Source organism: Pipistrellus kuhlii, unplaced genomic scaffold (assembly GCF_014108245.1).
Source record: "Pipistrellus kuhlii isolate mPipKuh1 unplaced genomic scaffold, mPipKuh1.p scaffold_m20_p_3, whole genome shotgun sequence".
Lineage (NCBI taxonomy): Eukaryota > Metazoa > Chordata > Mammalia > Chiroptera > Vespertilionidae > Pipistrellus > Pipistrellus kuhlii.
The window spans coordinates 42,454,421-42,478,915 of record NW_023425529.1 but is presented as its reverse complement, the minus strand read 5'-3'; the positions used below and the strand labels follow the sequence as shown (position 1 = coordinate 42,478,915).

General features: G+C 61.3%; 2 protein-coding genes across 3 annotated transcripts; both read right to left on the bottom strand.

The window, feature by feature from the left end:
* Nucleotides 1-1,359: 1,359 nt before the first annotated feature.
* AQP2 (aquaporin 2) lies at nucleotides 1,360-22,722 on the bottom strand. Of its 2 annotated transcripts, XR_006742837.1 has the most exons (5): nucleotides 22,294-22,722; nucleotides 19,170-19,334; nucleotides 18,767-18,847; nucleotides 17,294-17,940; nucleotides 1,360-1,371 (listed from the first exon to the last, which is right to left on the bottom strand). XR_006742837.1 is itself a non-coding variant. In XM_036456925.2 (4 exons), exons 1-4 carry the CDS (start codon nucleotides 22,651-22,653, stop codon nucleotides 17,731-17,733), a joined length of 816 nt encoding a protein of 271 aa, XP_036312818.1. In that variant the 5' UTR covers nucleotides 22,654-22,722; the 3' UTR covers nucleotides 16,978-17,730. The 2 variants fall into 2 exon arrangements, 1 of the variants encoding a protein (XP_036312818.1); XM_036456925.2 differs by lacking the exon at nucleotides 1,360-1,371 and having other exon boundaries at nucleotides 16,978-17,940.
* On the bottom strand, nucleotides 6,760-10,222 carry AQP5 (aquaporin 5). The gene is made up of 4 exons (XM_036458662.2): nucleotides 9,791-10,222; nucleotides 8,483-8,647; nucleotides 8,034-8,117; nucleotides 6,760-7,282 (listed from the first exon to the last, which is right to left on the bottom strand). Exons 1-4 carry the CDS (start codon nucleotides 10,151-10,153, stop codon nucleotides 7,097-7,099), a joined length of 798 nt encoding a protein of 265 aa, XP_036314555.1. The 5' UTR covers nucleotides 10,154-10,222; the 3' UTR covers nucleotides 6,760-7,096.
* Nucleotides 22,723-24,495: the final 1,773 nt, after the last annotated feature.

Here is a 24,495-nt window from a genome sequence, read left to right as displayed (position 1 = left end):
GGAGGGGGGACGACAGGGGGACTCCTGTTCTCCTAGCCCTCTGCCTCCAGATGGGCTCACCCTACCTGTACCCCATAAGTCCAGATGTGAAAGGAAGCTCTCTCCTCCATCCCCACCTACAGCCCAGGTCACGGGAAGCAGCGTAAATAGCGTTTCCTAGGGACGTGGCCTGTGGGGACGCAGAGGGCCAGGTGGAAGGCGGCTTATTCTGTTCCACAGCTGGTCAGGCGGCACACAGGCCGTGCCACCCTGCTGCTTGCCCGCGGAATTTCCACTGGAGTCACACCCACTTCCCTGTCTCTCTCTGCTTCCCTCCCTCCCTCTCATTCCTCAGACACCCCCCGCCCCCACCCCCCCTCTCCTTCTCAGGGGACAAAACAGTGCCCTGTGCCTCACACAGGGCAGCTGAGCCGTTTTTGTGGCTGTTTAGAGGCTATGCCGCCCTGAAGTCACCCAAGCCCTAGGCTCTGCCCTTCCATCCTTTGCCGTATATATAGCGAGGTGCTGACCCAAACAAAGGCATTCCCTCCCTAAGAAGGCTCTGCCGAGCTGCTAAAATAACCACCTCTGGGTGCCAGGGCCTCGCCCTGGACATACCCACCTGCCCAGCGGATGCCCCCTCTTGTCCTCAGGCCCCCGCAAACGAAACCTTTCCCGAAAGAAGGTCTTCCTCTCCCATCCCCAAACACCCCTCCTGCCCCCCACCCCGCTCAGCTGCAGGCACCTGGGCAGCATCCTGACCCTCCCCCCCACCCCCCACCCCCGTCCACCGAAGGCCTCCGTCCTGCTGCTTCTGGGCCCTACATGCTTCTTGACTGAGCTCTCCTCCGGCACCCCTGCTGCCTGTAACCGTTCTGTCTGCTCCAATCAATTATCCACACCGCAGCCCCAGTGATCTTTCTAAAATGCAAATCTGTCCTGCTCTTCTCTGCCGAGCACTTCAAAGCTCCGTCCCTCCCGAGCCCCCTGCGTGCACGTGCCTGGCCTGCAGGCCCCGGGATCCCACTCCTCCTCCTCCTCCTCCTCCTCCTCCTCCTCCTCCTCCTCCTCCTCCTCCTCCTCGCCTCTCTCCATGCCTCGCCGGGCACTTTACCCTCCGGCCTCATCCGAAGGCCCGTGGGCTCCGGAACGCTCAGAGCTGGTCTGTCCTTGGAAGATGCTCTCTCTTCTCTTCCCACCTCCTCAACCCCCCTACCACCCCCACTCACCGCCCCTTCCCTCGGCGAGCCCCTCTGTGTGTCCCCGCCACACCTGGACAGTCTGCGCTGCAGTCACCACAGGCTGTGGCCATGGTGTTGACGGGTCTCCAGGGAGGCGGGAGCTCCTGAGGGAGGCAGGAGCCAAGGCTTGCTCATCCCTACAGGCAGTGCCCTGCGCAGGGAGGGAGCATAGTAGGTACTCAATAAGTAACTGGCGAAGGCATGAGCGAGTAAAAGCTTCCCTTCTGCTTCTCCTGAGTCTGTGCCTCCATCGGCTGTCTGAGGGGACGAAGAGGCAGGAGGAGTGGGTGGCCCCACTGCTGGGCTGGCTACGCTTCACCAGCTTTTTAAAAATGTTTTTGTTGATCTCAGAGAGAAAGGGAGAGAGAGAAACATCAATGATGACAGAGAGAGTCATGGATCGGCGGCCTCCTGCCCATTGGTGATCGAGCCAGCAACCTGGGCATGTGCCCTTGACCTGGTTCGAACCCGGGACCCTTCAGTCCAAAGGCCGACACTCTATCCACTGAGCCGAACCAGCTAGGGCTTCACCGGCTTCTTGACCTCCTGGAGGCGGGTGGCTTTCACATCTGCTTCCTTCCAGCTGTCTGTTCTTAGTCTTATCCCCGCTCTCACCTGGGCCCGGGCCCTCTGAACTCTTCCAGGGAAATACCCCGGCTCTGATCACAGGCTCTGGCCACCCACCTCCCCCATCTCAATCACATAACACTGCCCCCTGCCCCGCCCCCATTCTGTCCTCCCTACCTCCTCCAGCCAGATGCCCTGGCCCTGTCCTGGCTCTCTTTTCTCCCCCCCCCACCTGCTCCTCTCCATTCCCATTCTGCTCACACCCTCTGCCCGCCACCCGCTCTGCCGAGTGCCGCTGGACACGCTCGCCCAGCCGTGCCGGCCGCCACCACGACAAGCCCACGGTTCCTGGCCTCAGCAGGGGCCGCTGCTCCGCTCTGCAGTCCTCACAGCACCCTGGGCGGCCGCTCCCCATTCTCCCACGGCCCCCACTCTTCAGCTTCCCCCACTCCGCTCAAGAACCTGCTCTTCCAGCAGGTCGGCTGGCCTCCTGTCCACCCAGACAGCCACGCTGGCGGGCAGTGCGCCCTCCCGCCCTCCGGCCACAGCTCGCCGTGGCTGCCGTGGCTGCCGTGCCCTGGCCCACTCCCCTGCCCCGGGGCAGAGGCAGCCCCCTGGCTGAATGAGGGCCCACCCGGGCGGGGGGCGGGGGAGTCTCTGCGGTTCTGTCTCACCATGGCTTGCGCTTCTCCCTCTCCTGGCTCCTGTATGACGTGCCCGGTCGCTCGGAGTCCTGGGGAGACCGTGAATTTGGAACGCCCTTCCTCTTGTCTCTTTTCAAAAGACTTTGTTCCAGTCTGACTCCTCCATGAGGTCTGCCTGGTTTTCCTCTCCAGCGGAGGCAGGGCAGGCTGCGTGGAGAAGACGCTGGGCTTGAGCGAAGCCAGGGGCTGCTCCGGCCCCGCCACCTGCCTGCCTCCGCGGTCCCAGCACAGGCTCCTGTGCTCTGCTGGCCGGAGGAGTCTTCCAGGAACCCCTCAGGGAAGGAGGCCCGGGCAGCCTGGGTGGCGTTCCTCCGAGCCTCGGTGGGCGCTCTGCCGGAGGCTGTCCCCGAGAACCCTCCCCTGGGGACGGCCACTTCCAGCCCCGCCACGTTTCCCAGCCTCAGCCCTGGGCCTGCACTCCAGGCACCAAACCACAGGAGTCCGCCAAGGCCTCGCTGTCATGCACTGCACTCCCGACCAGCGCCCAGCGCCTGCGCCTTCAGTTTCCCTCCGAATGAAATGGAGACTGGAACCCCCACCTCCACACGTGTCATTAGGAGTCAATGTGCCGATTCCCGGGAGGTGTTTCTGAGCGAGGAGATGCTGGTCATTAGAACCGCCGCCCCTCCCCCCCCTCTCCGGTGAGAGGGCCCAGGGCGGGCCGCGGGGAAGGGTCGGGTGGCTGCGGCAGCTCCAGGACACGCAACCCGCGCCCCGCCCTGGGCCCGGAGGCCGGGCATGAAGAGCAGGGCAGCCTTTGTTCTGGTCGCCCAGAGCAGAGCCTCCCGGGGCCCAGCCCGGCCTGGGACAAGGTCCTTCACCTCCGAGGCCAGCGGGCACTGGCCAGGGCTTGCTCCGGTTCCAGCCCGGTGACCTGGGCTCTAGGTCACTCGCGCTCAGAGGCCTTCTGCCAAGGCCCCACACCTGGCGGCCCACACCGCCTGTCAGGGGGCCGTGTGCGCTTGGCCTCCCAGAGGCCTGTCTCTGGGCGCCCAGGTCCCCGAGAAGGGAGGAACATGCGTAAGGGAGTGCGAGCTCTGACGGAGCACCAGGGTTCGGGGGAGATGGGGCAGCAGGAAGGAGGAAGGTATCAGGAGAGAAGAGGAGGGGCATAAACACATGACCGGAGGGAAGACGTCAAGATAGCTTCCCTCACCTCATCTCCCCAATCCCCGCAGAACGTGGCAGGCGAGGCAGTCTGACCGCGTCTGCACAGACAGGGGAGGGAACCGAGATCAGAGAGGGGCCGAGAGAGCTGACCCTGCAGCCCAGTGGTTGGCAAACTCATTGGTCAACAGAGCCAAATATCAACAGGACAACGATTGAAATTTCTTTTGAGAGCCCAATTTTTTAAACTTCGTCTAACACCACTTCTTCAACATAGACTCGCCCAGGCCGTGGTATGTTGTGGAAGAGCCACACTCAAGGGGCCAAAGAGCCGTGTGTGTGGCTCGCGAGCCACAGTTTGCCAACCACGGCTCCAGCCCACCCTCCCGTCCATCCATCTAGACAGCCAACCTCTGTCCATCCTCTCCTTCACCCCCAGTCCTCCATCTCTTCACCGCGTCTCCCTTTCTTTCCACCGGTGAGACCTGGCAGCCCTGCGCAGAGGGGAAGCGGAGGGGTAGGACGCCTCTTAGAGGGGAATCAAGGCGCTCCCTGGTCCCATCTTCAGGTGGAGCAGAGGGTCCCAGGGGTGTGACTGAGCATGTGTGCTTGGGTGTGACACACATGCGCCTCTCGGATTACACACATGGAGCCGGGACACGAGCGGAGGGGATTGGCGAGGCTGTCATACGCACGGAGGGAGCAGCCCCTCGGCACACACAGCTGCAGGTCAGGGCGGATGCGGGGCTGGGCGTGCGCCCGCTCCTGCAGGTCTTTGTGAGCCCGGACCTGGCGGCACGTGGAGGATCAGCCACCGCGGAGCACAGCGCCCTCTGCTGGCCACGGAGCCCGACTGCCGCAACGTGGCCGTCCAAAGCGTAGGTGGCTCCTCTCGCTCTGGCGGCGCCGGGAACTCCCTCGGACTGGGTGCTTCCCCGCGCCCTGAGGGTCTGTCCCCCACAGGCCCACTTGCCAGAGAAAGGAACGCAAGTTGCTGGGCTGCGGGAGAGGCCAGCCTCCCAGGCACGGCTGTGCCTGCACCTGAGTCTTCTGGAGGCTGAATGGGAAAGGATGCTCTCTCTTCTGCATCCCATCTCGGATCGTGGCGTGGCGGTGGACTGGGAGTAGCTACTTCCCGGTGGCCCCAGGGGAACCAGGCCTGAGAGACTCCCCGTGTCCTCCATCCCCCACCTCTGGAACCCAGACCCAGAATTGGAGGCCGAGAAGCGCAGCAGCATTTGTGCATTCGGTGGTCGAGGTCGCCCTCTGCTGGTGGGAGCTGGCACTGGCGGCCGGGCCTGGGTGGAGGCCGGAGCTGGCCGCCCCTGTCCACAGGTTCTCACATGCATAGCTGCCTCTTGGTGTTAACTGCACGCTGATGAGGCAGGCGGGGCAGGGCAGGGCGGCTGTAGCTCCCACTCACAGATACTAGGCTCAGGTGGAGGAGGGCTGGGGACTCTGCCGCCCTCACCCCCACCCCCTGCCACTGACCCTTGCCAGCAGGGCCTGCAGACTCTCCCTCTTCTTCCCTGCCCATCTCCGAGCCCAGCCAGCCCCTCGTCTTCTGAGGCAAAGCCGAAGACTGTGGAGCAAGCTTCCCACCCAAGAGAAAAGCTGGCGCTCAGGTTCACACACTCCCAGGAGAGCAGAGGCCCGGACTCGGGGTGCGGCCAGGGTCCCAGCTGCTGATTCCTCTTCACAGTTGTTTACTGAGCGCTCACCCTGAATCATCTGGCCCTGTGGGCACCAGGGTTTTATTTCTATCCATTGGTTTTATCCTCACAGCCACCATGAATGCAAGGAGCCCCCTTTCCCAGGCGAGGTCATTGAAGCTCGGAGGGTGTATGTTACCCAAAGTTAGGCACCCAGACTTGGACCCCAGCAGCCTCTTTAAGTCTGAGGCAGAGCCTTGTCCTGAGCTGCTCATCTGCACCCCACCCTTCCCCACAGCGAGCAGCGGGTCCTAGGAACCTCACCCCTTCATCTCATCTGATCCCCACAGCAACCTGGGAGGGAAGCAGCTTTAATCCTCGTTTTGTAGCCTCGCAGATGGAGGCCTGGCTGGTTAAGGGGGTTCCCTAAGGCGTGTCCGTGGCAAGGGGACAAGAGCCAGTGAGGGCAGAGCAGCGGGCTCAGCGAGGAAGATGGTGGGGACACTGGGCGGGGAAGGGGAGACCAGAAAAGAGCTGGGCCAGTGCAGGCTGTGTGTGTGTGTGTGTGTGTTTTGTGTGTGTGCTTGTGTGTGTGTATGTGTGTGTGAGTGTGTGTGTGAGTGTGTGTGTGTGTGTGTGTGTGTGTGTGTGTGAGTGTGTGTGTGTGTGTGCTTGTGTGTGTGTATGTGTATGAGTGTGTGGGGGTGTTTGTATGTGTGTTTGTGTGTGTGTGAGTGTGTGTGAGTGTGTGTGTGTTGTGTGTGAGTGTGTGTGTGTGTGAGTGTGTGTGTGTGTGTGTGTGAGAGAGTGTGTGTGGGTTGAGTGTGTGTGAGTGTGTGTGTGTGTGTGTACATGTTTGTGTGTGTGTGTGTGTGTGTATGTGGCGGGGCAGGTAGGGCTGCTGTCCCTGAGCACAGGCTCCCAACATGGCTCCTTTTTAGAACACAGAGAGGCAGAGAGGGGAGTCCAGGCTGTGCCTCCTCCCTGATGACAGACCTGGCTGGTCACCCCCTTGGCATCTCAAGGGGCTGCAGGCTGGTTCGCTTCTCCCCCTCCCTGCCTGGCACACCCTCCTGGAGGGGCAGGGACTTGACATAGCTGAGGCGGGAGGGGCGTGTGGGCGGAGGCTGAGTGAAGAGGCTGCCTCCTCCTCTGCTCCCACTGCCTGCTCCTGACCTCCCGCGCTTTCTGCCTCTGGGCTCGCTCCCTCTCCCACTCGCCTCTCTCGCTCTTCCCTCCGCCATATCTGACTCCGGGCCCCCGGCCTCAGCTCCCTGTCCTTCCACAGAGGCCCGCGGAGCCGGGGGAGGTGTGGATGGTGAGGAGGAGCAGCGATGAGCCAGAGGCAGAACGTGAGCGTCAGCGGTTTATTGGGAAGCCCCCACTCCAACCCCGCAGCCCCAGCCCATGCACCTGGAAGCGGAAATACAATAAATAAGGCAGCATTAGTGAGCCAGTCTCTCCCTCCTGAGGCCAGCCTCTGCCTCCTAGGGGCTGGGATCCTTCTGGCTCTTGGGGGGTGGTGGGGGGCTGGGGAGTGAGGAATGCAGGCCACTCCCAACTGGCCTGGCCCCGGTGGCTCAGTGCTGTGTTCACACTCTCTGAGGTCTCACCTCATGGCAGCGCCTGGCCTGTCTCAGAGAGACCCCCTTCCCATCAGACCTTAGCCCCTGGCCCCACCCGAGAGTCCCATCATGGGTTCCCGCTCCCATTTCTAACTGCAGCCTGGGGAGCCAGTGCCTCCCCCCTAGAGGACCCGGCTGTGGGGAAGGAAGCTTTGTTGGTTTTTTTTTTTTGTGGGGGGGAGGCGGGTTCAGGGGTGAGGGGCTAGCTCTTGTCTGACTGGTCAGTGGGCGGTCAGCTCCATGGTCTTCTTCCGCTCCTCCCGCTGCTCCTCCCAGTCGTCCTCCGGCTCGTACGTGCCCTTGACGACGGCCACCCGCTCACTCAGGCTCAGCGAGGTGGGGAAGAGCAGGTAGAAGTAGAGGATGGCGGCCAGGGCGGCCCCCACGATGGGCCCCACCCAGAACACCTGGGGGAGACAAGGCGGCATCCGCGGGCTGAGCCCCAGGCCTGGGGACCCCACTCCCCGCCTCCGGAGGACAGACTCAGGGGACCCTCAGGAGAGACAGACATGCGGACCCCCAGAAAGAAAGGCTTTCTCCCACCTCGGGGAGACGAGATCGCAGACCCCCCAATGATAAGGATTTGGATCCCAGACACCCACATCCTTAAAGGAGACAGACCAGATCCCCGGAGCCAGGGCTCCTGTCCCTAAAGAGACAGATGAGCCATCAGAGGGAACAGACACATCGCTCCCCAGAGAGACAGGCAGAGGTCCTCTCCCTCCACAGGGGGGCAGGGCCAGACTCTGGAGGGACACCATGAGCTCCCAAAGGATTGTCCAGAGAGACAGACCCATGGGAATGGGAAGGAAGACTGTCCCAACCCCTCAACAGGGAAGTAAAACATCAGGGAGGACAGACACACAGACTCCCAGAGGCACAGACAAAATCCTCAGAGATCAGCCCAGGGGTGGGGATCCCCTCGCTTACCTAGAAGACAGACAGACATAGCTTCCCCCCCCACCCCCGCACACCCCAAAAGGGCCTCCTTGTCCATATAAATCTATGCCTGCATCCTATTCCCTATGGTGCCCCCTTCTCTCTGCAGCCACTGCTCCCCGGCCCACCCCAAACTCTGGGCCCACAGCACCCAGAAAGGCCAGAGGCGCAGCTGGCATCCCGGCCTCACTGCCGGGGACGGGGGGCGCCCAGACTCACCCAGTGTGCCGGCGTGAACCGCCTCATGACCACCGCGGGGCCGAAGGAGCGGGCGGGGTTCATGGAGCAGCCGGTGAAGTAGATCTGGACAAAGAGAGGGAGGTGGGGAGGGGGACAACGTGCATGTCTGCTCCCACCGAGCCCCAACTCTCTCAGGGTCACCCCGCAGTCCAGGGGCTCAGCCAGATCTCCAGCTCAGGATCCCCCATTCCCAGGCTGGTGACCTCTCCCTCCACCGGTCCCTGCGACCACTCCTCTCTTCTCCGCCCGCTTTTCCCGTCTTCCCTAGGGCTAGAGAAGGATTGGGGGCTCCAGGCTGGGACAGAGCACAGCAGCGCCACCCCAGGCCCACCGGCAGGGCTCCCTGGTCGGGAGAGGCACTGCTCCGGGGCCCCGTTATTTGCTGGGAGGGGCTCCCAGGACCCCAGCCACATGGCAGCTCTGCTCACCCCCACGAGGTGGCCCAGGGTGACGGACAGGCCGATGGACAGGGCCGGGGAGCCCACGGGGCCGGTGCGGCGGGGGTCGGTGGAGGAGAAGATGCAGAGCGCCAGCTGGAAGGTCAGAATCAGCTCCACCACCATGGCCTGGCCGGCCGTCGTGTTGTTGTTGAGCTGCAGGGGGAAGGAGGGTTAGGCTCGCCTTCCGGGGGCCTGGAGAGAGGGGGGTAGGGCCTCCGAGGACACCCCAGCCCCGTGCACGTCCAGGCAGGGAGGCCGGCTGCCAGAGAGTCTACCCAGGGGTCTTCAAACTACGGCCCGCAGGCCACATGCGGCCCGCAGAGGAGCCTGATCCGGCCCGCCAGGTTTTTTGGGCAGTGAGCGCAGCCGAGGTGTTACAGTAGGAATTAGTAGTTCATATAGTCCGGCCCTCCAGCTCTCTGAGGGACCGTGATCTGGCCCCCACTTTAAAAAGTTTGAGGACACACTTCACAGCACGTACAGGGCCCGGGGCGGGGGCCCTGGCCGGAGGGTGGGATGAGGGAGCTTCTATTGGCACAGCCCTATCAACGGTTCTGCCCAGGCTCCAACCCCCACAAGCTGGCATTTCCCCTCCCTCCTGTGGGCAGCTGCCCAGTCTGCCTACTGCACCCCCAGCCCACCTCCCGCCCGTGCCTGAGCCACTGCCAGGCCAACCTCAAACCCGTCTCTCCAGTGCGGCTGACTCACGGCCTGACAATGGCCGAGAAAATCCTCCTCTGTGTTTGCCTAATGAACCCAGTGTGCATGGGACATGGGGGCTAAATCTGGGGCTGAGGGGGGTGGGTACAGAGGGGGAGGCAGCGGGGGGCCAGGAACAGGAGCCAATATTCAGCAGACACCCTCCCATTAGGACAGAATGAGGGGTTCACATGCATGATCTCTAAAGGGGACCCCTTGACACCTGCTGTGGTAGGTGGCCGCCATCCCCCTGCAATGGCTGAGGAAAATGAGACTCAGAGAGGCCAGGGTCAGCAGAAGCCAAGGTTGCAACCCTCCTCTCTGATGGTTCCAGGAAACCACTCCACTGAGGAAGGGATGGGAGCTGTGAGGGCGCCAGAGGAAGGCAGAGCTCAGGGGGAGACAGGAGAAAAGGCAGGAGCTTCGGACAAAAAGGAGGGGCCGTAGGCTCCAGGAGAGAGGCCCGGAAGGGGCCACAAAAGAGGGGGCAGGTAAAACCCGGGAAGGCTGAGCAGGCACACTCCAGGGGCCCGGGTATTCCTCTTCCTGGCCTCGGTGGTGTGCCCTGGCCCACCCCCAGCCCCGGGGGGCACTCACCGCGTTGACGGCCAGGTTGCCCCGCGCGTTGGCCGGTGCCAGCCCGTAGAGGATGCCCGCGCCGGCCATGGCGCCCAGCAGCTGGGCCACCACGTAGAAGACGGCGCGCAGCAGGGAGATCTGGTTGCCCAGCAGGAGGGCCAGCGTGATGGCCGGGTTGATGTGGCCGCCGCTCACGGGCCCCAGGGCCTGGGCCAGGGTGCCGATGGCCAGGCCGAAGGCCAGCGCGATCTGGAGGATGGTGGGCAGCGCCGACGGCCACTGCAGGGCCGAGCCGAGGCCGAAGAAGACGAAGATGAGGGTGGCCAGGAACTCGGCGAACACGGCCTTGACGAAGGCCACGGAGCACACCTCCTTCTTCATGGTGGCCGCGGGGCCCGGGCGGCGGCGGCGGCGGGCGCCCGTCGGGGCGGCGGCGGGGGCGCGGGGGACGAGGCACCGGCTCCCGGGGGCGCGCTCTCCGGGGCCGGGCGCGCGGCGGGCGGGCTGGCGCGGGCGCCGCAGGGGCGCGCTATATAGCGGGCGGGCGCCCCCCGCCGGGGCGGGCGCGGGGGGGCAGGGGGCGGCTCCCGCGCTCCGCGGCCAGCGCCGCTCGCGGGGAGCGCCCTCCGCGGCCGCCCCGGGCTCTGCGCCGCCGCCGCCGCCGCAGTCCCGGGCCCCGCGGGGGCTCCAGCCGGGGCAGCGTGCGGCCTGTCGGGGCCAGGGGACCCGCGCGGCGGCGTAGACCGGCCCTGCGGCCGGGGCCCCGCGCATGGCGCGCTCCGGGCGGCTCCCGCGCTCAGCTCCGCGCCGCGCGCCCCGGGCCCCGCGGACACTTGGCTGGGCTCCCCCGTCCTACTACCGACCTCCGCCGCCGGGCTCGCCCCCCGCCGCGGTCCTCCCTGCTCTCCTCCTCCGCGGGCCCCGGGTCCGGCTCCTCCTGGGCCTCCCGCGCCCCGGGCATCCTCCCGCAGCCTCACCCCGGCGGGCGGCGGGGCAGAGTGATGCGATCCCCGCGGACAGCGCCTCTCAGCTCCCCGCTGGCGGGGGCGGCCAGCGGGCTGGGCCGTGCAGGGCTGTCAGTCCGGCCGGCCGTCGTGGGCCTCTCCCTGGCCCGGACCGGGCGGGCCTCCCGCGCTGGAGTGGGGGCGTTTTGGGAAAAGCGAGCTCCCGGGACAGGCTTCCCCGCGCCTGGCCACCCTGGACCTCAGCAGCCACAGGGCAGCCCTGGAAGGAGCCGGTGGAGCCCCGGAGGCACCCTCTGCTCTGCAACCGTCCTACCCCTGCAGCATGGCCTGCTTGGGGGGCCACTTTGTACACGGGACCGAAAGAGGGGCATGGTGGGTTAGGGTTTCAGGCAGGGAAGGAGCCTGGGACTTGGGGCGCTGGAGTGTGGTGGGGTGGGGGGGTGGGGCTGCAAGGCACCGCGGACCTCCCATGCCAGGACTGGGCTCTCCCGCCTTCCTTTCAGAAGCCCCCACCCCAGGTCCCAGCTTTTCCTTCTCCTCCAGCTTCTGCTCCCCGCCTCCCTCAGCCTCAGCCTCGGTAGCCTCCTTGTCCTTCAGACTCTCACTCAGCCTTGAATTTCCTCCCTCTCTCTGCAGCTCCTCTGGCTTTCTCCTTCGGTCTGTTTCTCCAAACCCTGTCCATCTCTCTTTTTCAGACTTTCTGTGTTTCCCCCTAGTCTCTCTCCCTTTCCTATCTCCGGGTCAGGCACGTGGGGAATGAGGCTGGAGCGCCCTCAGGGCTTGGAGGAGGGGCAGGGAATGACTCGGGAGGGGAGCTGCACTAATAACCTCCCTCCTCCAACCCCCCACCCCCCACCCCCACCGTGTGTCCTTGGGAAGACTTAGCACGGAGCCTGGTGCGGAGAAAGGCTAAGTAAAGCTTCCTGGTGTTGCAACTGTAATTTAAAAAGCCCCCCGAAGGCTCTGTGTGGAGCTAAGGTGGCGGGTGCAGCAGAGGGAAAGAACAGGTGCTCCTCTATCCGCCTGTCAGGTAGGGGCGAAGGGGAGGGGCCGGGAGGAAAGCCAAGGGCCCGGAGGTCCGGGCTCTGGGCTCCGTGGCAGCTCAGAGGCCAAAGAAAACAGGGACCGAAGAAACCCTGTTATTGTTCCTCCTCGGTCAGTGCTTCCTGCTGGCGTGGCTCCTCCCCCACATGGCTCCTCTTAAGGCAGGAGGTCTGTCTGTCCTTTCTGCCTTGGGTCCTGGGCCCTGCTCCTGGCACAGCATGGAGGCTGGGCGTAGGATTTTGTGGGCCTGTTGTGGGCCTGGCCCTGATACAATTTCAAAGAAATTGTTATCAAGGACCCTGATAACCCCACAGGCGCTGAGGGCTGTTGAACTTGCCTCCGTCTGCACCCTTCTTCCTTCTTTCTCTCCCTGGGCACTGTCTGCGTGATCCCACAGGTCTCTGGGGGTGGAAGGACTCGGCAGTGCTCACAGGAGACTGACCACCAGGGGAAGCTCCTGCTTGAGGATTTGGCCCAGTCCTTTACCTCTAACCAAGGTCTTCGGCCTCCGCTGTGTGATTCGATTCTGAACTGCGCGTGTGAGGAGACACAGGCTCAGAGGTGCGGAGTCACACCGTGACCTGAGAGGGGACCCTCGGTGTCACCAGGAATGGGCCTGGTGTGGCTGAACAAGGAGGCCTGGCTGTTAAGATTGCTCAGATGGGGCAGCTGGTTATGTTTCCTGGCTCTGTGCTGGAAATCCTTGCCTCTCTTCCAACTCTCCATCAGGGTCCCTCCGCCCCCAGGTTGTCACAAAGAACTATAGGAGCTCCCGTGTCCTGGGCTTGTCTTTGCTCTGAGCGCCAGGGCCCTGCCCTGCCAGCCCCAGAGGAGTGTGCTTCCCTGGGACCTTCGTGGGCTGGGAGATGGGTCTCCCCGCTTGAGGCAGAGAGGGTTAGACTACCTCAGGGAGGGCCCCTTCTCTCCTTTCCTGACATAGAGACCACTGTGTTCTCTGGGGGGCGGGGGTAACGGACAGGAGGATCACCTAGCCCCAGTGTTGGGAAATAGTCATTCATTCTCTCCACAAAGAGTTATTGAGCACTTATTATGCACCAGGCACTGCTCTAGGCACAGGGGCCGTAGCTATGAGCTAGCAGGCAACATCTCTGCCTCGTGGAGCTAATATTCTAGTGGAAAGAGACGGACAACAAATAACGGACATGTGCAGAGTATCTAGTACAATAGCCTCTGTTCAGTGCTATGGGAAAATAGGGTCTGTGCTGGGGTGGGAGTGGAGTTTCTTTGAAATTGTAAAGGGGTGTCAGTGTAGGTCTTACGGAGAAGGTGACAGCTGAACAAAGACTTGAAAGAGGAGAGGGAGAGAACCATGCATATGCCCGAGGGAAGAGCATTCCCAGCAGAGGGAGCAAGGGGAAGCTTAAGGAGGTGGTGGAGGTGGTGGAGGACAGAGGTGGTGGAGGTGGGTAGAGGTGGTGGAGGACAGAGGTAGTGAAGGTGGGTAGACCTGTGCACCCCCCCCCCCCGCCCCCCAGAGGACTGCTGGCTTCCTTGAGAGATCAAGGAAGTCACTGAGTCGAGGACTGATGTGGTCTGACAACGTTTGCAACACGGCCCCTCTGGTGCGGTGTTGAGAAGAGACTGGAGGGGCAGGAATGGAAGCAGGGGGACTGACATCCAGGGGGAGATGATGGTGGCCAGGACCTGAGGTGAGGATGATTGGATTCTGGGTCCCCCGTGAAGGTGGAACTGACAGGATTCTCTGATGAGGCTCACGTGGCAAGTGAGAGCAAGGAGTCAAGGATAATGAGCGTTTTGGCCTGAGCAGCTGGAAAATGGAGTTGTTATCAGTTGAGATGAAAGGACTGTGGGCAGAGCAGGTGTTTTTTAAAAGTACATATTTTTTATTGATTTCAGAGAGGAAGGGGGAGGGAGAGATAGAGACATCAATGATGAAAGAGAATCATTGATTGGCTACCTCTTACACCCCTCCCACTGGGGATTGAGCCTGTAACCCGGGCATGTGCCCTGACCAGGAATCAAACAACGACCTCCTGGTTTATAGGTGGACGCTCAACCACTGAGCCAGTGTGTCCAGGCATAGGAAGCACAGGTTTGGAGAGAAGAGCAGGTGGTCAGTTTTGAACTCATGGAGCTTTAGGTTTGTCCCAGACCCTGGAGGTTCTGCCCTGATTTTCCAACACAGTGCTACAGCCTGCACGAGGGGACAAAAGGGGCTGCTCTTGACTCTGTCTGCAGGCCACGCAGCCTACCCATGTCTTGGTGCCCTCTCCATGGTGCCACCTGAGCCACAGAGCCCGGATGCTCCTCTGGCCAGGTTGCCACCAATCAGTTGAGCATTGAAACCCTCGCTGCACCATTCCTAACAGCAGCTCTGGGGAGCCCAGGATGTGCCAGGGACCCCCGTCTGCCTGCCTGCACTTTGGGCTGTACTGACCATCTCTAAGTTGTGGAAGAAACAGCATTGGTTTGCAAATGAGCATTTATTGAGCTTAATATACGCAGGGTGCTGTGCCAGACAACACAGAGGAATGAGGATAGACAGGAGAATGCCAGCTGAGAACTGGGAGGAGGCCTGCCCCTGTAGGGCGTACAGTCTAGCTGGGGGGCATTGCATATGTACAGCTTAAAGATACAAAACATCAAAGCAACATTTGCAGGTGCAAAGCCTTTTATCTGACACAACGTGGGGGGTTACGGGAATGGATGCTGCTGGGACCCAGTGGTCAGCTACCTCCTCCCCTCAGCTCAGAGCCTTCTCTGTCCCCAGCCTGGGGACGTGTCCACCTGCCTCTGTGCTGCCCGGCCTCTGTCTGGTTTGAGATGTGACTCACTTCCATCCTCCTCCACCCTGAGTGCTCTTCAAGGGCAGAAACCAGCCCCGTGTTCTTCGTCATTTTACTCCTGCCCTGCCACAGCCCTCCAGGGCCCTGTGTCCACCACAAGTCCGTGGGCTGGGCTGAACGGGCTCAGTTGCGTGCGCTGGTGTCTGCCAGGGGCTTCCAAGAGGGGCCGAGGACTTGCCTGAGACCGGACCTCGTCTCCTCTGACTTCTGACTGGAAACATCATGGGCTTCAGATCAAATCTTGTCTCCACGACTTCAGACCTATTTCTTAGCTTCAGTTTATAAAAGAGGAAGAACAGTACAGGGATGGGCCACTTAACGAGGGGGACACATTCTGAGAAAGGCATCGTTAGGCAATCTTGTCACTGTGTGAACTCATGTCATTGAGTGAACTCACACCAACGCGGATGGAATAAACCCATATACGTTTATACTACTGATGGCGCCGTAGGTTTGTTTGCACCAGATCATCACAGACATGTGAGTAATTGTTGTGCTACGATGTTATGATAGGCGATAGGAATGTTCAGCTCTGTTATAATCTTATGAGACCACCGTCACATATGTGATGAATTGTTGACCTAAATGTCATTTTGCGGCACATGACTGTCCCGCAGGTTGGGGTAAGGGAACACTGCAGTTTTAGGAGGATTACCGTAAGTGAGAAAACGCATGTAAAGCACCCAGCACAGAGGCTGGGACCCAAGAGACGCTCAAAGGTGCCAGTTCTCCTCCAACTCCATCACTTAGAATTTTGCCTTGAACTCTGACCTTCGTAACCCCAATCTGGGCCATCCGGGCTAGAAGTGGTGGGGATCTCACATTTAGTTCTGAGGGAGATGAAACCCAGGAAGTGAAACAGACATGGAGAGAAATTCTCGGTAACTTCTAAAGGGACAGGCTGAAAGGAGGTGGGGCGGGGATGAAGTGCCTGAGACACATCTGGGCACGGCCCACAGCTCAGAGCCCTGCTGTCTCTGAGCTCCCAGAGGACAGTCAGCTGCCAGGAGTACCGCCTTGGAGGTCACTTTGGTCTCTGACTTGAGTCTTCTCCCAGTACTGTCTTGGAGGTCAAGTGGCTGGTCGGGGGGCGGGGGGGGGGGGACGGTTTCGGGGGGGGATGAGGCAGAATCACCTCCAATGACCCAGAGCAGCCTTTTTCTGACCCTAAAGGGAGCTTTGGTCAAGGAAGACAAAAAAGACAGATGCAGAGGTGGGCACAATTACAGGAATGTTCCTGGTACTCGGTCCATCTCTGAAGGGAGAGGAGGAGGAAGGGGCTGGAGGCTCGGGTACACAGTGGGTGCTTGGCGCAGTGAGGTACAGATACCTATAAACGCCCTGAAAGCATGAAGGCCTCAGAGAGCATGCAGAAGGGGCTCAAGGTGTGATTCTTAAGTTAGCTACGCAGCAAGTCGGAGAGGAAGGAGAGAAGGGATGGTCTGGGTGGTGGGAAGAAAGAAAGGAGAGAACAAGCAGGGTGCACTCAGGTCAGGAGAGTTTAAGAGGCCGGACCAGGAAGGGGCCAGGACCCAAGCCTAGGCCCTTCTGCCTGCACCTTGGGGTTCTCAGGGCTCTCCTTTGCTCGGACTACCAACCAAAAGAGGTAAAAAGAGGAGGGGGCCGGGGCCCCTCTGCATTCTAGCCCCACGAAGCAGGACTGGCGGAATGGTCTCGATAATGAGTGATGATGGTGTGAGGAATCACAGTTCACACAGCATCTTTACAGGGAGCATCTCACTTAATCCCAGTGAATCTCACAGAGGGCCGACGCACTAGCCTGGAAATGTAGGAGCCCAGGCTCTGGACACAAACCCGCCTCGGCCTGCACACGTCATTTCCCTCCTCTGGCCCCGTGAGTGCTGGGCTACTCTCTCCACAGGGGCTGTCCTGTGGGGGCTGCAGGAGGGAGCCCGGGAATGAGGACGGAGAGGGAAGAGCTGCTGCTGGGAGGGGGGGTGCCTCTGGTGGGATGGGTGATGGAGGGGTGTTGCCTGGTGCCTGTGGTTTCATGCCCAAGCGCCTTCCTTGCTCAGCCAGCCACAGGGTGTGCTGGGTGAGAGGGCTCACTTGCGAAACGGAGTGTCCCCTTTCAAGAAGTGTCTAGTTGCAAATTTCTCCCTCTCCCAAGACAAAAGCCAGGGGCCCACAAAGAACGCTTGTTTTCTCTGTCACAGTGGGAGGCTAATCTCTAGGTCGAGAGCCCCCTGGAGGTGGGGGCACATGCACACATGTGGGTCACATGCACACGTGCACAAACACACGCGCGTGCACACACACACACACACACACACACACCCCTCTGCTTCCTCCCTGGGAGAGATCCTCTGCAGGGCAGAAGGAGGTCCCTGGACACCCCCTTTTCCTCTTTTCCAGAGGTCAGTTCTGGGGGAGCCATCCTCTGGTTGACACCTTTCCGCCTCTAGCAATGGGTCCTGACAAGCCTTAGCCCAGCGCTGACCTTGGGGAAATTTTCCAGGAGGGGCCGGGTGGGGAATTCAGGTGCTTGCCTCAGCCCTCTCCGTGGCCTCCAGACCCCCCCTTCTCCAGGGAGCACACTCTTAGAGCGCCGGGGAGGACCCTGGCAAGGACTCAATCCCACAGAGGAAGTGGAGCTATTGCAGGAAGGGAGGAAAGGAGGAAGGGGTCCAGGGGAAGGTGCGGGAGAGGTCGCCGGCCACCACACCTGCACCTCCGCAGGCACACTCGCTCACACTCAGGAGCACGCACAGCCCTACACCTGGGGACAGAGAGCCATGCGGGGATGAACACACTCGCACACTAGCGAAACCCCATTCCCAGACCCTCCATGGTGGGGTCTGCACACTCTCCCTCCCCAACCCGACCCACTCCTGGAGACAGGCTCTCCAGAACCTTCCTCCGCCCGCTCACCCGCCCTCCTTTCCCAGCTCCCTGCAAGGGGCCAGCGGGAGTCCGCTGCCCTCCACCTGCGGCCTCTAGACGGGTCGGCCGGCTCCCACCACCCCGCACCCGGGAGCCCTGCAGGCCCGGAAGCAGCTACTCTGCCCTGCGGCCAGCGTTGGGCCCGGGCCGGGGGGCGGGCTGGCGGGGCGGCGGGAGTCCGGGCAGGGCTGGGCGCGGGCCGGGCGTCGGCGGGCGCCTAGGCCTTGCTGCCGCGCGGGAGGCTCTGCGGCGAGTGCAGCTCCACCGACTGGCGCCGCCGCACCTCGCGCTCCTCCCAGTCGGTGTCGGGCTCCAGCCCCTTCAGCACGGCCAGGCGCTCCGCCAGGCTCTTGGAGGACGGGAACAGCACGTAGTTGTAGAGGAGGGAGCCCAGGATGGCGCCGACCAGCGGTCCGATCCAGAAGACCTGCGGGGGGAGCGGAGGCGCTGGGGGCGCGGGGGGCGCGGGGGGCGCGGGGGGCGCGGGGCGGCCCTGCTCCTCTCCCGCCACGAGGCCTCACAGGGGTATGGAGTGCGCGCCCTGTGATTAGAAACGGCCACGCGGGCTGTTGGGGGCGCCCTGAGAGTTGGGGTTCAGGGGGCGGATTCCCCCGCGGGCTGCCTGCGCGAACCTGGACACCTTATTCCCCACTCGGTGCCTCGGTTTCCTTTCGATATAACACCGCCCAGGGTTGCGAAAACTAAAGGAGTTAATGTAGAATAAGGCCTGGCACACACTGAGCGCTAGGTAAGTGCCAAATAAAGAATATGTGTTTGGCCAAAACCGGTTTGGCTCAGTGGACAGAGCGTTGGCCTGCGGATTGAAAGGTCCCAGGTTCGATTCCAGGTCCAGGTCCTTGGTTGTAGGTACATCCCCGGTGGGGGGTGTGCAGGAGGCAGCTGATCGATGATGCTCTCTCATTTCTAACTCTGTCCCTCTCTCTTCCTCTCTGTAAAAAAAAAATCAATAAAATATATATATATATTTAAAAAATGTGTTCGCCAGCTATCGTTTATCAAGTCCCAAGGCGCCGAGGGACCTGCTCACACCAGTGACCTCACCTAATCCTCCCCGAAGGCGGTGAGGCCAGATTGCCACGGCCCTCACTGACAGGGGGAGACTGAGACTTTCAGCATCAGACCCCAGGGTGGGCCCCCGGACAAGGTGTGGAGCCCCCCTCTCTGACCTGTTCCAGGCCTGGCTGGGCTGGGTTTCTGGGGAGGGGAGAAGGGTGGGAGGATTCTGCCATTACCCAGTGGTCATCAAATTTGCCAGTGACAACAGCCGGAGCCAGGGAGCGGGCGGGATTCATGGAGCAGCCGGTGTAGTGGATCTGCAGTGGGAGAGGCAGGGGAAGGGAGAGAAAAGAGGGGAGGCCTGGGCAGGAGCCCTGTGCCCCTCTCCAGACCATGAGCTCAACCTAAAGGGAGTCCACCCCCCGGACTATTAGGTTCATGTTATATTTACTGGGCTCTATCCTTTGAGGCTGGAGTGAGATCTGTGCTTGGGTATCTGGCAGTCAGACCCTCTGGGGTGTGTCTGTCCTCGAGGGAGTCTGATCTGTCCCTGTGGGGCCTTTGTCTGCCACGTGGGGGGATTCTGTGTCTCTTTGGGGGAAAGTCTGTGTAGACCGTGAGGCTGAGACCATGACTTACCCCGAGGAGGTGGCCCAGGGCCACGGAGAAGCCGATGGACAGGGCAGGGGTGCCCAGGTTGTCGCTCCGGCGCTCATCGGTGGAGGCGAAGATGCAGAGCACCAGCTGCAGCGTCAGGAAGAGCTCCACGGTGACGGCCTGGCCGCCTGTCGTGTTGTTGCTGAGCTGAGGACAGAGAGGGGGACAGTGAGCCTGTCGTGTTGTTGCTGAGCTGAGGACAGAGAGGGGGACAGTGAGCGTGCTCCCCGCACCGGCTCCGTCGTCCTGTCGAGACTCCAGGGCGGCCCTTAGTCCAAACTACCGCTGGCTTCTTCCTGGGCCCGTGGCCCACAGGCCGAGGGATGGACTCAGACTGGCCTGAGTCCCCGGTCAGAGGAGGAAAAATGACTCCATAGCCCAGGAGATTTGGGGGCTGGGATGTGTGCCTATGATGTGAGAGGAAAAGGGTGCAAAATCCAGAATTCCTTTTTCTTTTCCTTTTAATATTTTTGTTGATTTTAGAGAGGGAGAGGGAGAGGGAGATAGAAACATCAATGATGAGAGAGAATCATTGATTGGCTGCCTCCAGTGCGCCTCTCACCCGGGACCCAGCCCACAACCCGGGCATGTGCTGTGACCATGAATTGAACCATGACCTTTTGGCTCATAGATCAATGCTCAACCCCTGAGCCGTATCGGACAGGCCAAAATTCCTGTTTCTGGAAGAGCAAGAAGAGAAAAGGTTTTGAATGCAGCAGGAAGTTGAGGCCAGGTAACAGGAAGGCCTTCCTCTCTCGCTAGGCCGTAGGATCCTGGTGTAACCAGAGGCCTTTGGTCAGAGGCTCCCAGGGACCGGGACGAGTGTCTGGGGATAGTCCCAGTGTGCCCCTCACCCCCCTCAAGTCTAGCATATGACTCTTTCCTCTAACCTTTGACGGTTCCCTTTGACTTTGCCTGTTTCCCATTGCATTTCAGGCCTCAGTTTTGCCCTGTGATTTGCTCTCTGCACACACCACGGAGGCTGAGGTGAGGGTGCTGGAGCCCTGCATTGTGATGCCTCCATACCCATGTGGGGTGCCTGTGACCCCATCAGCCCCTGCCTTGGGCAATGAGAGAACTTGAGGCCAAGCAAAGAGCTAATTTCATAACTGGACCACACCCAGAACTGGATTTCTCTCTGGGGTTTGTCATTCTGTGCCCTACACCCTGCCCTTTGGGGCTGGGCACTGAACCAGGTAGACCTGTGACAGCTCTCACCTCCCATGCCCCTTCTGCAGGCCTTGAAACCTGACCCCTGGATCCTCGCCATTGGGCTGTCACCGTCGGGCCTCCTAGAGCTATGCCAACCCCCTGTGGGCCAATGTCACCGCCTGTGGTGGGGGACAGTGAGAGGCACCTTAAAGGCAGACACTTTGGAGGCCTCCGACTTACCACGGGCCCCTACTTACTTCCGCCTTGGTTTGTCCTTCTGTAAAATGGGGACAACAAAATTCCGGAGGGCTGTGTGAGGACTGGAATCGACAGTGTCAGAGCCCCAGCCCCATTCCTGCTGGTAAATGGCTGCTCTAAGGGAGACGGTGTGGACAGGGGTTTGGTGTCAGATGGCTCTGGGTCCATTTCCAGGTACTGACACTTACTGGTTCTGTGACTTAAATCAGTTGAATGCTGAGCCTCAATTTACCGCTCTTGGTAGAGGGTCCCAGAACTCACCTTACAGCATTATACCAAGACTGAGATGCTATCTGGCCTGGCACAGAGCAGGCGCACACCAATGGAAACTCCCCGGGGGCCAGGCTAGCCTTTCTAGGGGCCTCCAGCCTCTGGGTAAGTCAGCCCCACGGCTGCCTCCCTGCAGCCAGGCGGGGCTCTCCTCAGCCCCTCACGGTAGTGATAACCTTGGGGGAGACCTCCCAGACCCTCCCATTCTGAGGCTCCAGCAGCTGTGACATGATGGAGGAGCGAGACTGAGAGTCCCCCTGGCTCCTTAGTCATCCTGTCGCCCGCGATTAGAGGAGATTCCTCAGTCACATTTTGAGACTTTCTTGGCCCTGTTCTCAGGAAGTTGCTCTTTGTCTACCTCCCCTCGCTGCCAACTGTTCTGTCCTCAATGGAAACGGTCACATTCCTCAGGCTGTCCCCGGGCATGGCCGTCCTAGCCCTTCCTCAGCCCTGAGCCCCAGCCCCATCACACAGTCCATTCGGGGGAGGTAAGAAGAGAGAAGCCCCCCAGTTGGGGCCTCTGTGTCCCTCGTATGAGAAAGGGCCACTCGCACAGAGGAGGGGCGGCCACAGGGACTGCGCAGGACTCTTCCGACACACCAGAGCTCTGAGCTAGTGGCCAGGGACAGAGCAGGCCAAAAACCACAGGAAACTGAGGCCCGAAAGAGGCACTTGGGGGAGGGGGAGTCAGGGTTCTGATGAGGGGCACAGACCATTCCTCCCCACCACGCCCTCAGAAGCCCAGGCCTTGCCCAGACAAGGGGAGTGGGTGGGGGCATGGAGGGGCTGGGCATCACCCTCAGCTCCCCACGCACCCACCTGCCGTGCCGGTGAGCCGCCAGCCATGAAGCCGGCAGTTAGCTCACGGGCTCCAGGGTCTGCTGCCCCTGGTTCTGGCACTTTCTCTGGTATTGACACCCGGTAGAACTTTTGGCTTGTCCTTCCCCTCTCCGCGCCTCAGTTCCATGTTCTTAAGGAAGGGCGTGCCCACCCTACTCCGCAGCGCTGTGGGAGGTGTCGTGAGAGGCTGGTGAGGAGCCCCTCGCAGGAGGGCGGAACACGCTGAAGAAAAGGTGGGTCCTTCTCCCCTCGGAAGACCCAGGGGACTCACTCCGAGGCTCCTCCCAGCTCGGAAAGCACTTCTACTTTGGGACCCTGTCCTCCACCGAGCCCCAGCCCAGGCCTTCCTCCACGAGGGAGGGCAGAAGGCAGCAGCAGCGCCGGGGGTATCCTCTCGGCGTCAGCTCTGGCCCTGCCGCTCCTTCCACCTGGCTCTCCTGTGGCAGCTGTGTTTCTGGTTCCGGCACCTCCGCTCCCACCCCCGGCAGCTTCCCTCCGTGTCTCTCTCTCAGTTCCCAGACCCTCACCCAGACCTGCTCCCTCCACCCCATCCGCCCTGGGGAGGGGGTGCAGCATGGGCACTCACCGCGTTGATGGCCAGGTCCCCCCGGATGTCTTCGGGTGTGATCTCGTGCAGCAGAGCGGCCCCTGCCACGGCCCCCAGCAGCTGGGCGGCCACGTAGAAGGCCGCCCGGAGGAAGGAGACGTGGCAGCCCACCAGGCAGGCCACGGTCACCGCAGGGTTGATGTGGGCTCCGCTGACGTGGCCCAGCGCCTGCACCAGGGTGCCGATAGCCAAGCCGAAGGCCATGGCGATCTGCAGCCCCGAGGGCAGGGCCTGCGGCCAGTTGAGGGCCGAGCCCAGGCCAAAGAAGACGAAGAGGAGCGTGGCCAGGAACTCTGCAAACACGGCCCGCGAGAAGGCTATGGACCGCAGTTCCCACATGCTGCCGGCTTTCCGCGGGCCGGCCCAGCGGTCTCAGGGCAGGAGGCTTGGGTCTCTCTCTCTCTCTTTCTCTCTCTCTCTCTCTCCCTCTGTCTCTCAGGGTTTCTGGGGAGGCTGGGTCATGGGCATTTACAGGGTCCTTCCGTCCAGCATTTGGACACGTGGGGCGGAGGTGGAGTTTAGACTAAGATTTCCTCACCCTTATAGCTTCTCCCTGCCCCCACTCCCCACCCCTGCCCACCACATGCCTATCACCCCATCTTGGCCTTCACAGCTGAATAATGTTCCCCATTAATGAGCTCCAGATAAGGACTGATTTTCCGTGTTTGTCCCCTCGCTTAACCCCAGGGCTGTTGCCCCGGGGCCTCCCCGGCCCCCACGGGGCCTGTGAACGGGGATTCTGTAGGAGGTTTGCCAAGACCCCTCTCTCCGACTCAAACTGTTGGCCAAGGCAGGGGCAGTGCTTCACCCAAAACTGACGGCGGGAGGATGTCAGTGCTACCCCTTCTGGTGACTGGGAAGTTCTTCCTGCCGTCTGATCACCAGTTACTTCTCTAGGGGATGGAAAACAACTGGTTGGCTGTACGCGGACCTGCTGAGGCACAAAGGCTTTGTGTCCCTTCTGTGTTCGCTTTCTTGCAGCCAAGCACCCGTGAGTGACTAAGCTTCACCCCCTCCCTGGAACCCCAGCCAAACAGCAGCCCCACCGCCTGGAGGCAGGGGCGGTCCCAGGGCGGTGGGACCCCGGCCCTGGGTGACGGGGTGAACCTGGGGTTGACAGGCAGCACCCCCCTGCCCCTCTTTGTGACCCCCTTCTCACCCAGCTCTGTAAAAAGGGGACCGTAATGCAAGAGGTTCTACTCCACAATCTCCTCCCACCAGCCCAGATGTCCATTCCTGGGCCTGCGACTGGGACTGCTGGGTTGAGGTTTGGATTAAGTAAAATAATGTATGTACGGTGCTCAAAGCGGTGCCTGGCCCACAGTAAGCCATCAATTAATACCGGCTATTCTTACTAATAGCATTATTTATACTCCGAGGAGAATCAGTCTCCCCAAACTCACATGTCAGGGTTCCTGAAGCTGGGACAGAATCTGGGTGCCCCCTGGAGCTCAGAGCCACGCCGGGCTCTGGGAGGACATTTCTGAGAGGCAGTGAGCTGTGCAGGCGTACGGAGGCCGCAGGCTCGGTAGGCGGCTCTCCTGCCTGGGTGCCCACACAGCCCAGCACCAGGCAATGCCACTTCCTGCCATCAGTGCTGCTCCAGCCCAGGGTCTAAGAGGCATTTGGGTCTGGAAATCCCTCCTACCCCCCTGACCTCACACCCTGCTCTTCCCAATCCCCCCAGCCCTGTTCCCTTTCCTGCGGATGAAAAAGCAGGGTCCGTCTTGGAGGGTGGTCAGGAGGACTAGCTTTTGGGCCCTGCTCTGCCTCCTGACCAGCAGTCCCAGTCGCAGGCCCAGGAAGGGAAACCCGGGCCGGTGGAAGACTGTAGAGTAGATAGAACCTCTTGTATTGTATCACAGGGGTCATTGAGGTTCAGGGAGGGCGAGTGACTCAGCTGAGGTGGCCCAGCAAGTTGGTGGCTGAGCTGGGGCTGGAGCCTCACCTGGAGAGCATTCGACCACACCCTGCCTGCCATCGCCCTCCGAGCCTCAGTTTCCTAGTTCAGAAAATGGGAGCAATGCTGCCCACACCACAGTTGTTTTGAGGATGGAGCAAGAGAATGAATGGGAAATACTTTGCAATTGGGAAGGCACCACCCAAATATATAGAGGGACTAGTGCACCCCACTAGTGAGGAGGCGGAGGACGAGAAGGAGGAGGGGAAGGCAGAAGAAAA

Excerpts from the sequence above, each read along its gene's own strand:
- AQP5 (XM_036458662.2), bottom strand. The coding sequence starts at position 10,153 with ATGAAGAAGGAGGTGTGCTCCGTGGCCTTCGTCAAGGCCGTGTTCGCC. Across the intron at positions 8,118-8,482 it reads CCCTGGGCCACCTCGTGGGG|ATCTACTTCACCGGCTGCTC; the intron begins GTGAGCAGAGCT and ends CTCTTTGTCCAG. Across the intron at positions 7,283-8,033 it reads GGTTCACGCCGGCACACTGG|GTGTTCTGGGTGGGGCCCAT; the intron begins GTGAGTCTGGGC and ends TGTCTCCCCCAG.
- AQP2 (XM_036456925.2), bottom strand. The coding sequence starts at position 22,653 with ATGTGGGAACTGCGGTCCATAGCCTTCTCGCGGGCCGTGTTTGCAGAG. Across the intron at positions 19,335-22,293 it reads GGGACCTGGCCATCAACGCG|CTCAGCAACAACACGACAGG; the intron begins GTGAGTGCCCAT and ends CTCTGTCCTCAG. Across the intron at positions 18,848-19,169 it reads CCCTGGGCCACCTCCTCGGG|ATCCACTACACCGGCTGCTC; the intron begins GTAAGTCATGGT and ends CTCCCACTGCAG.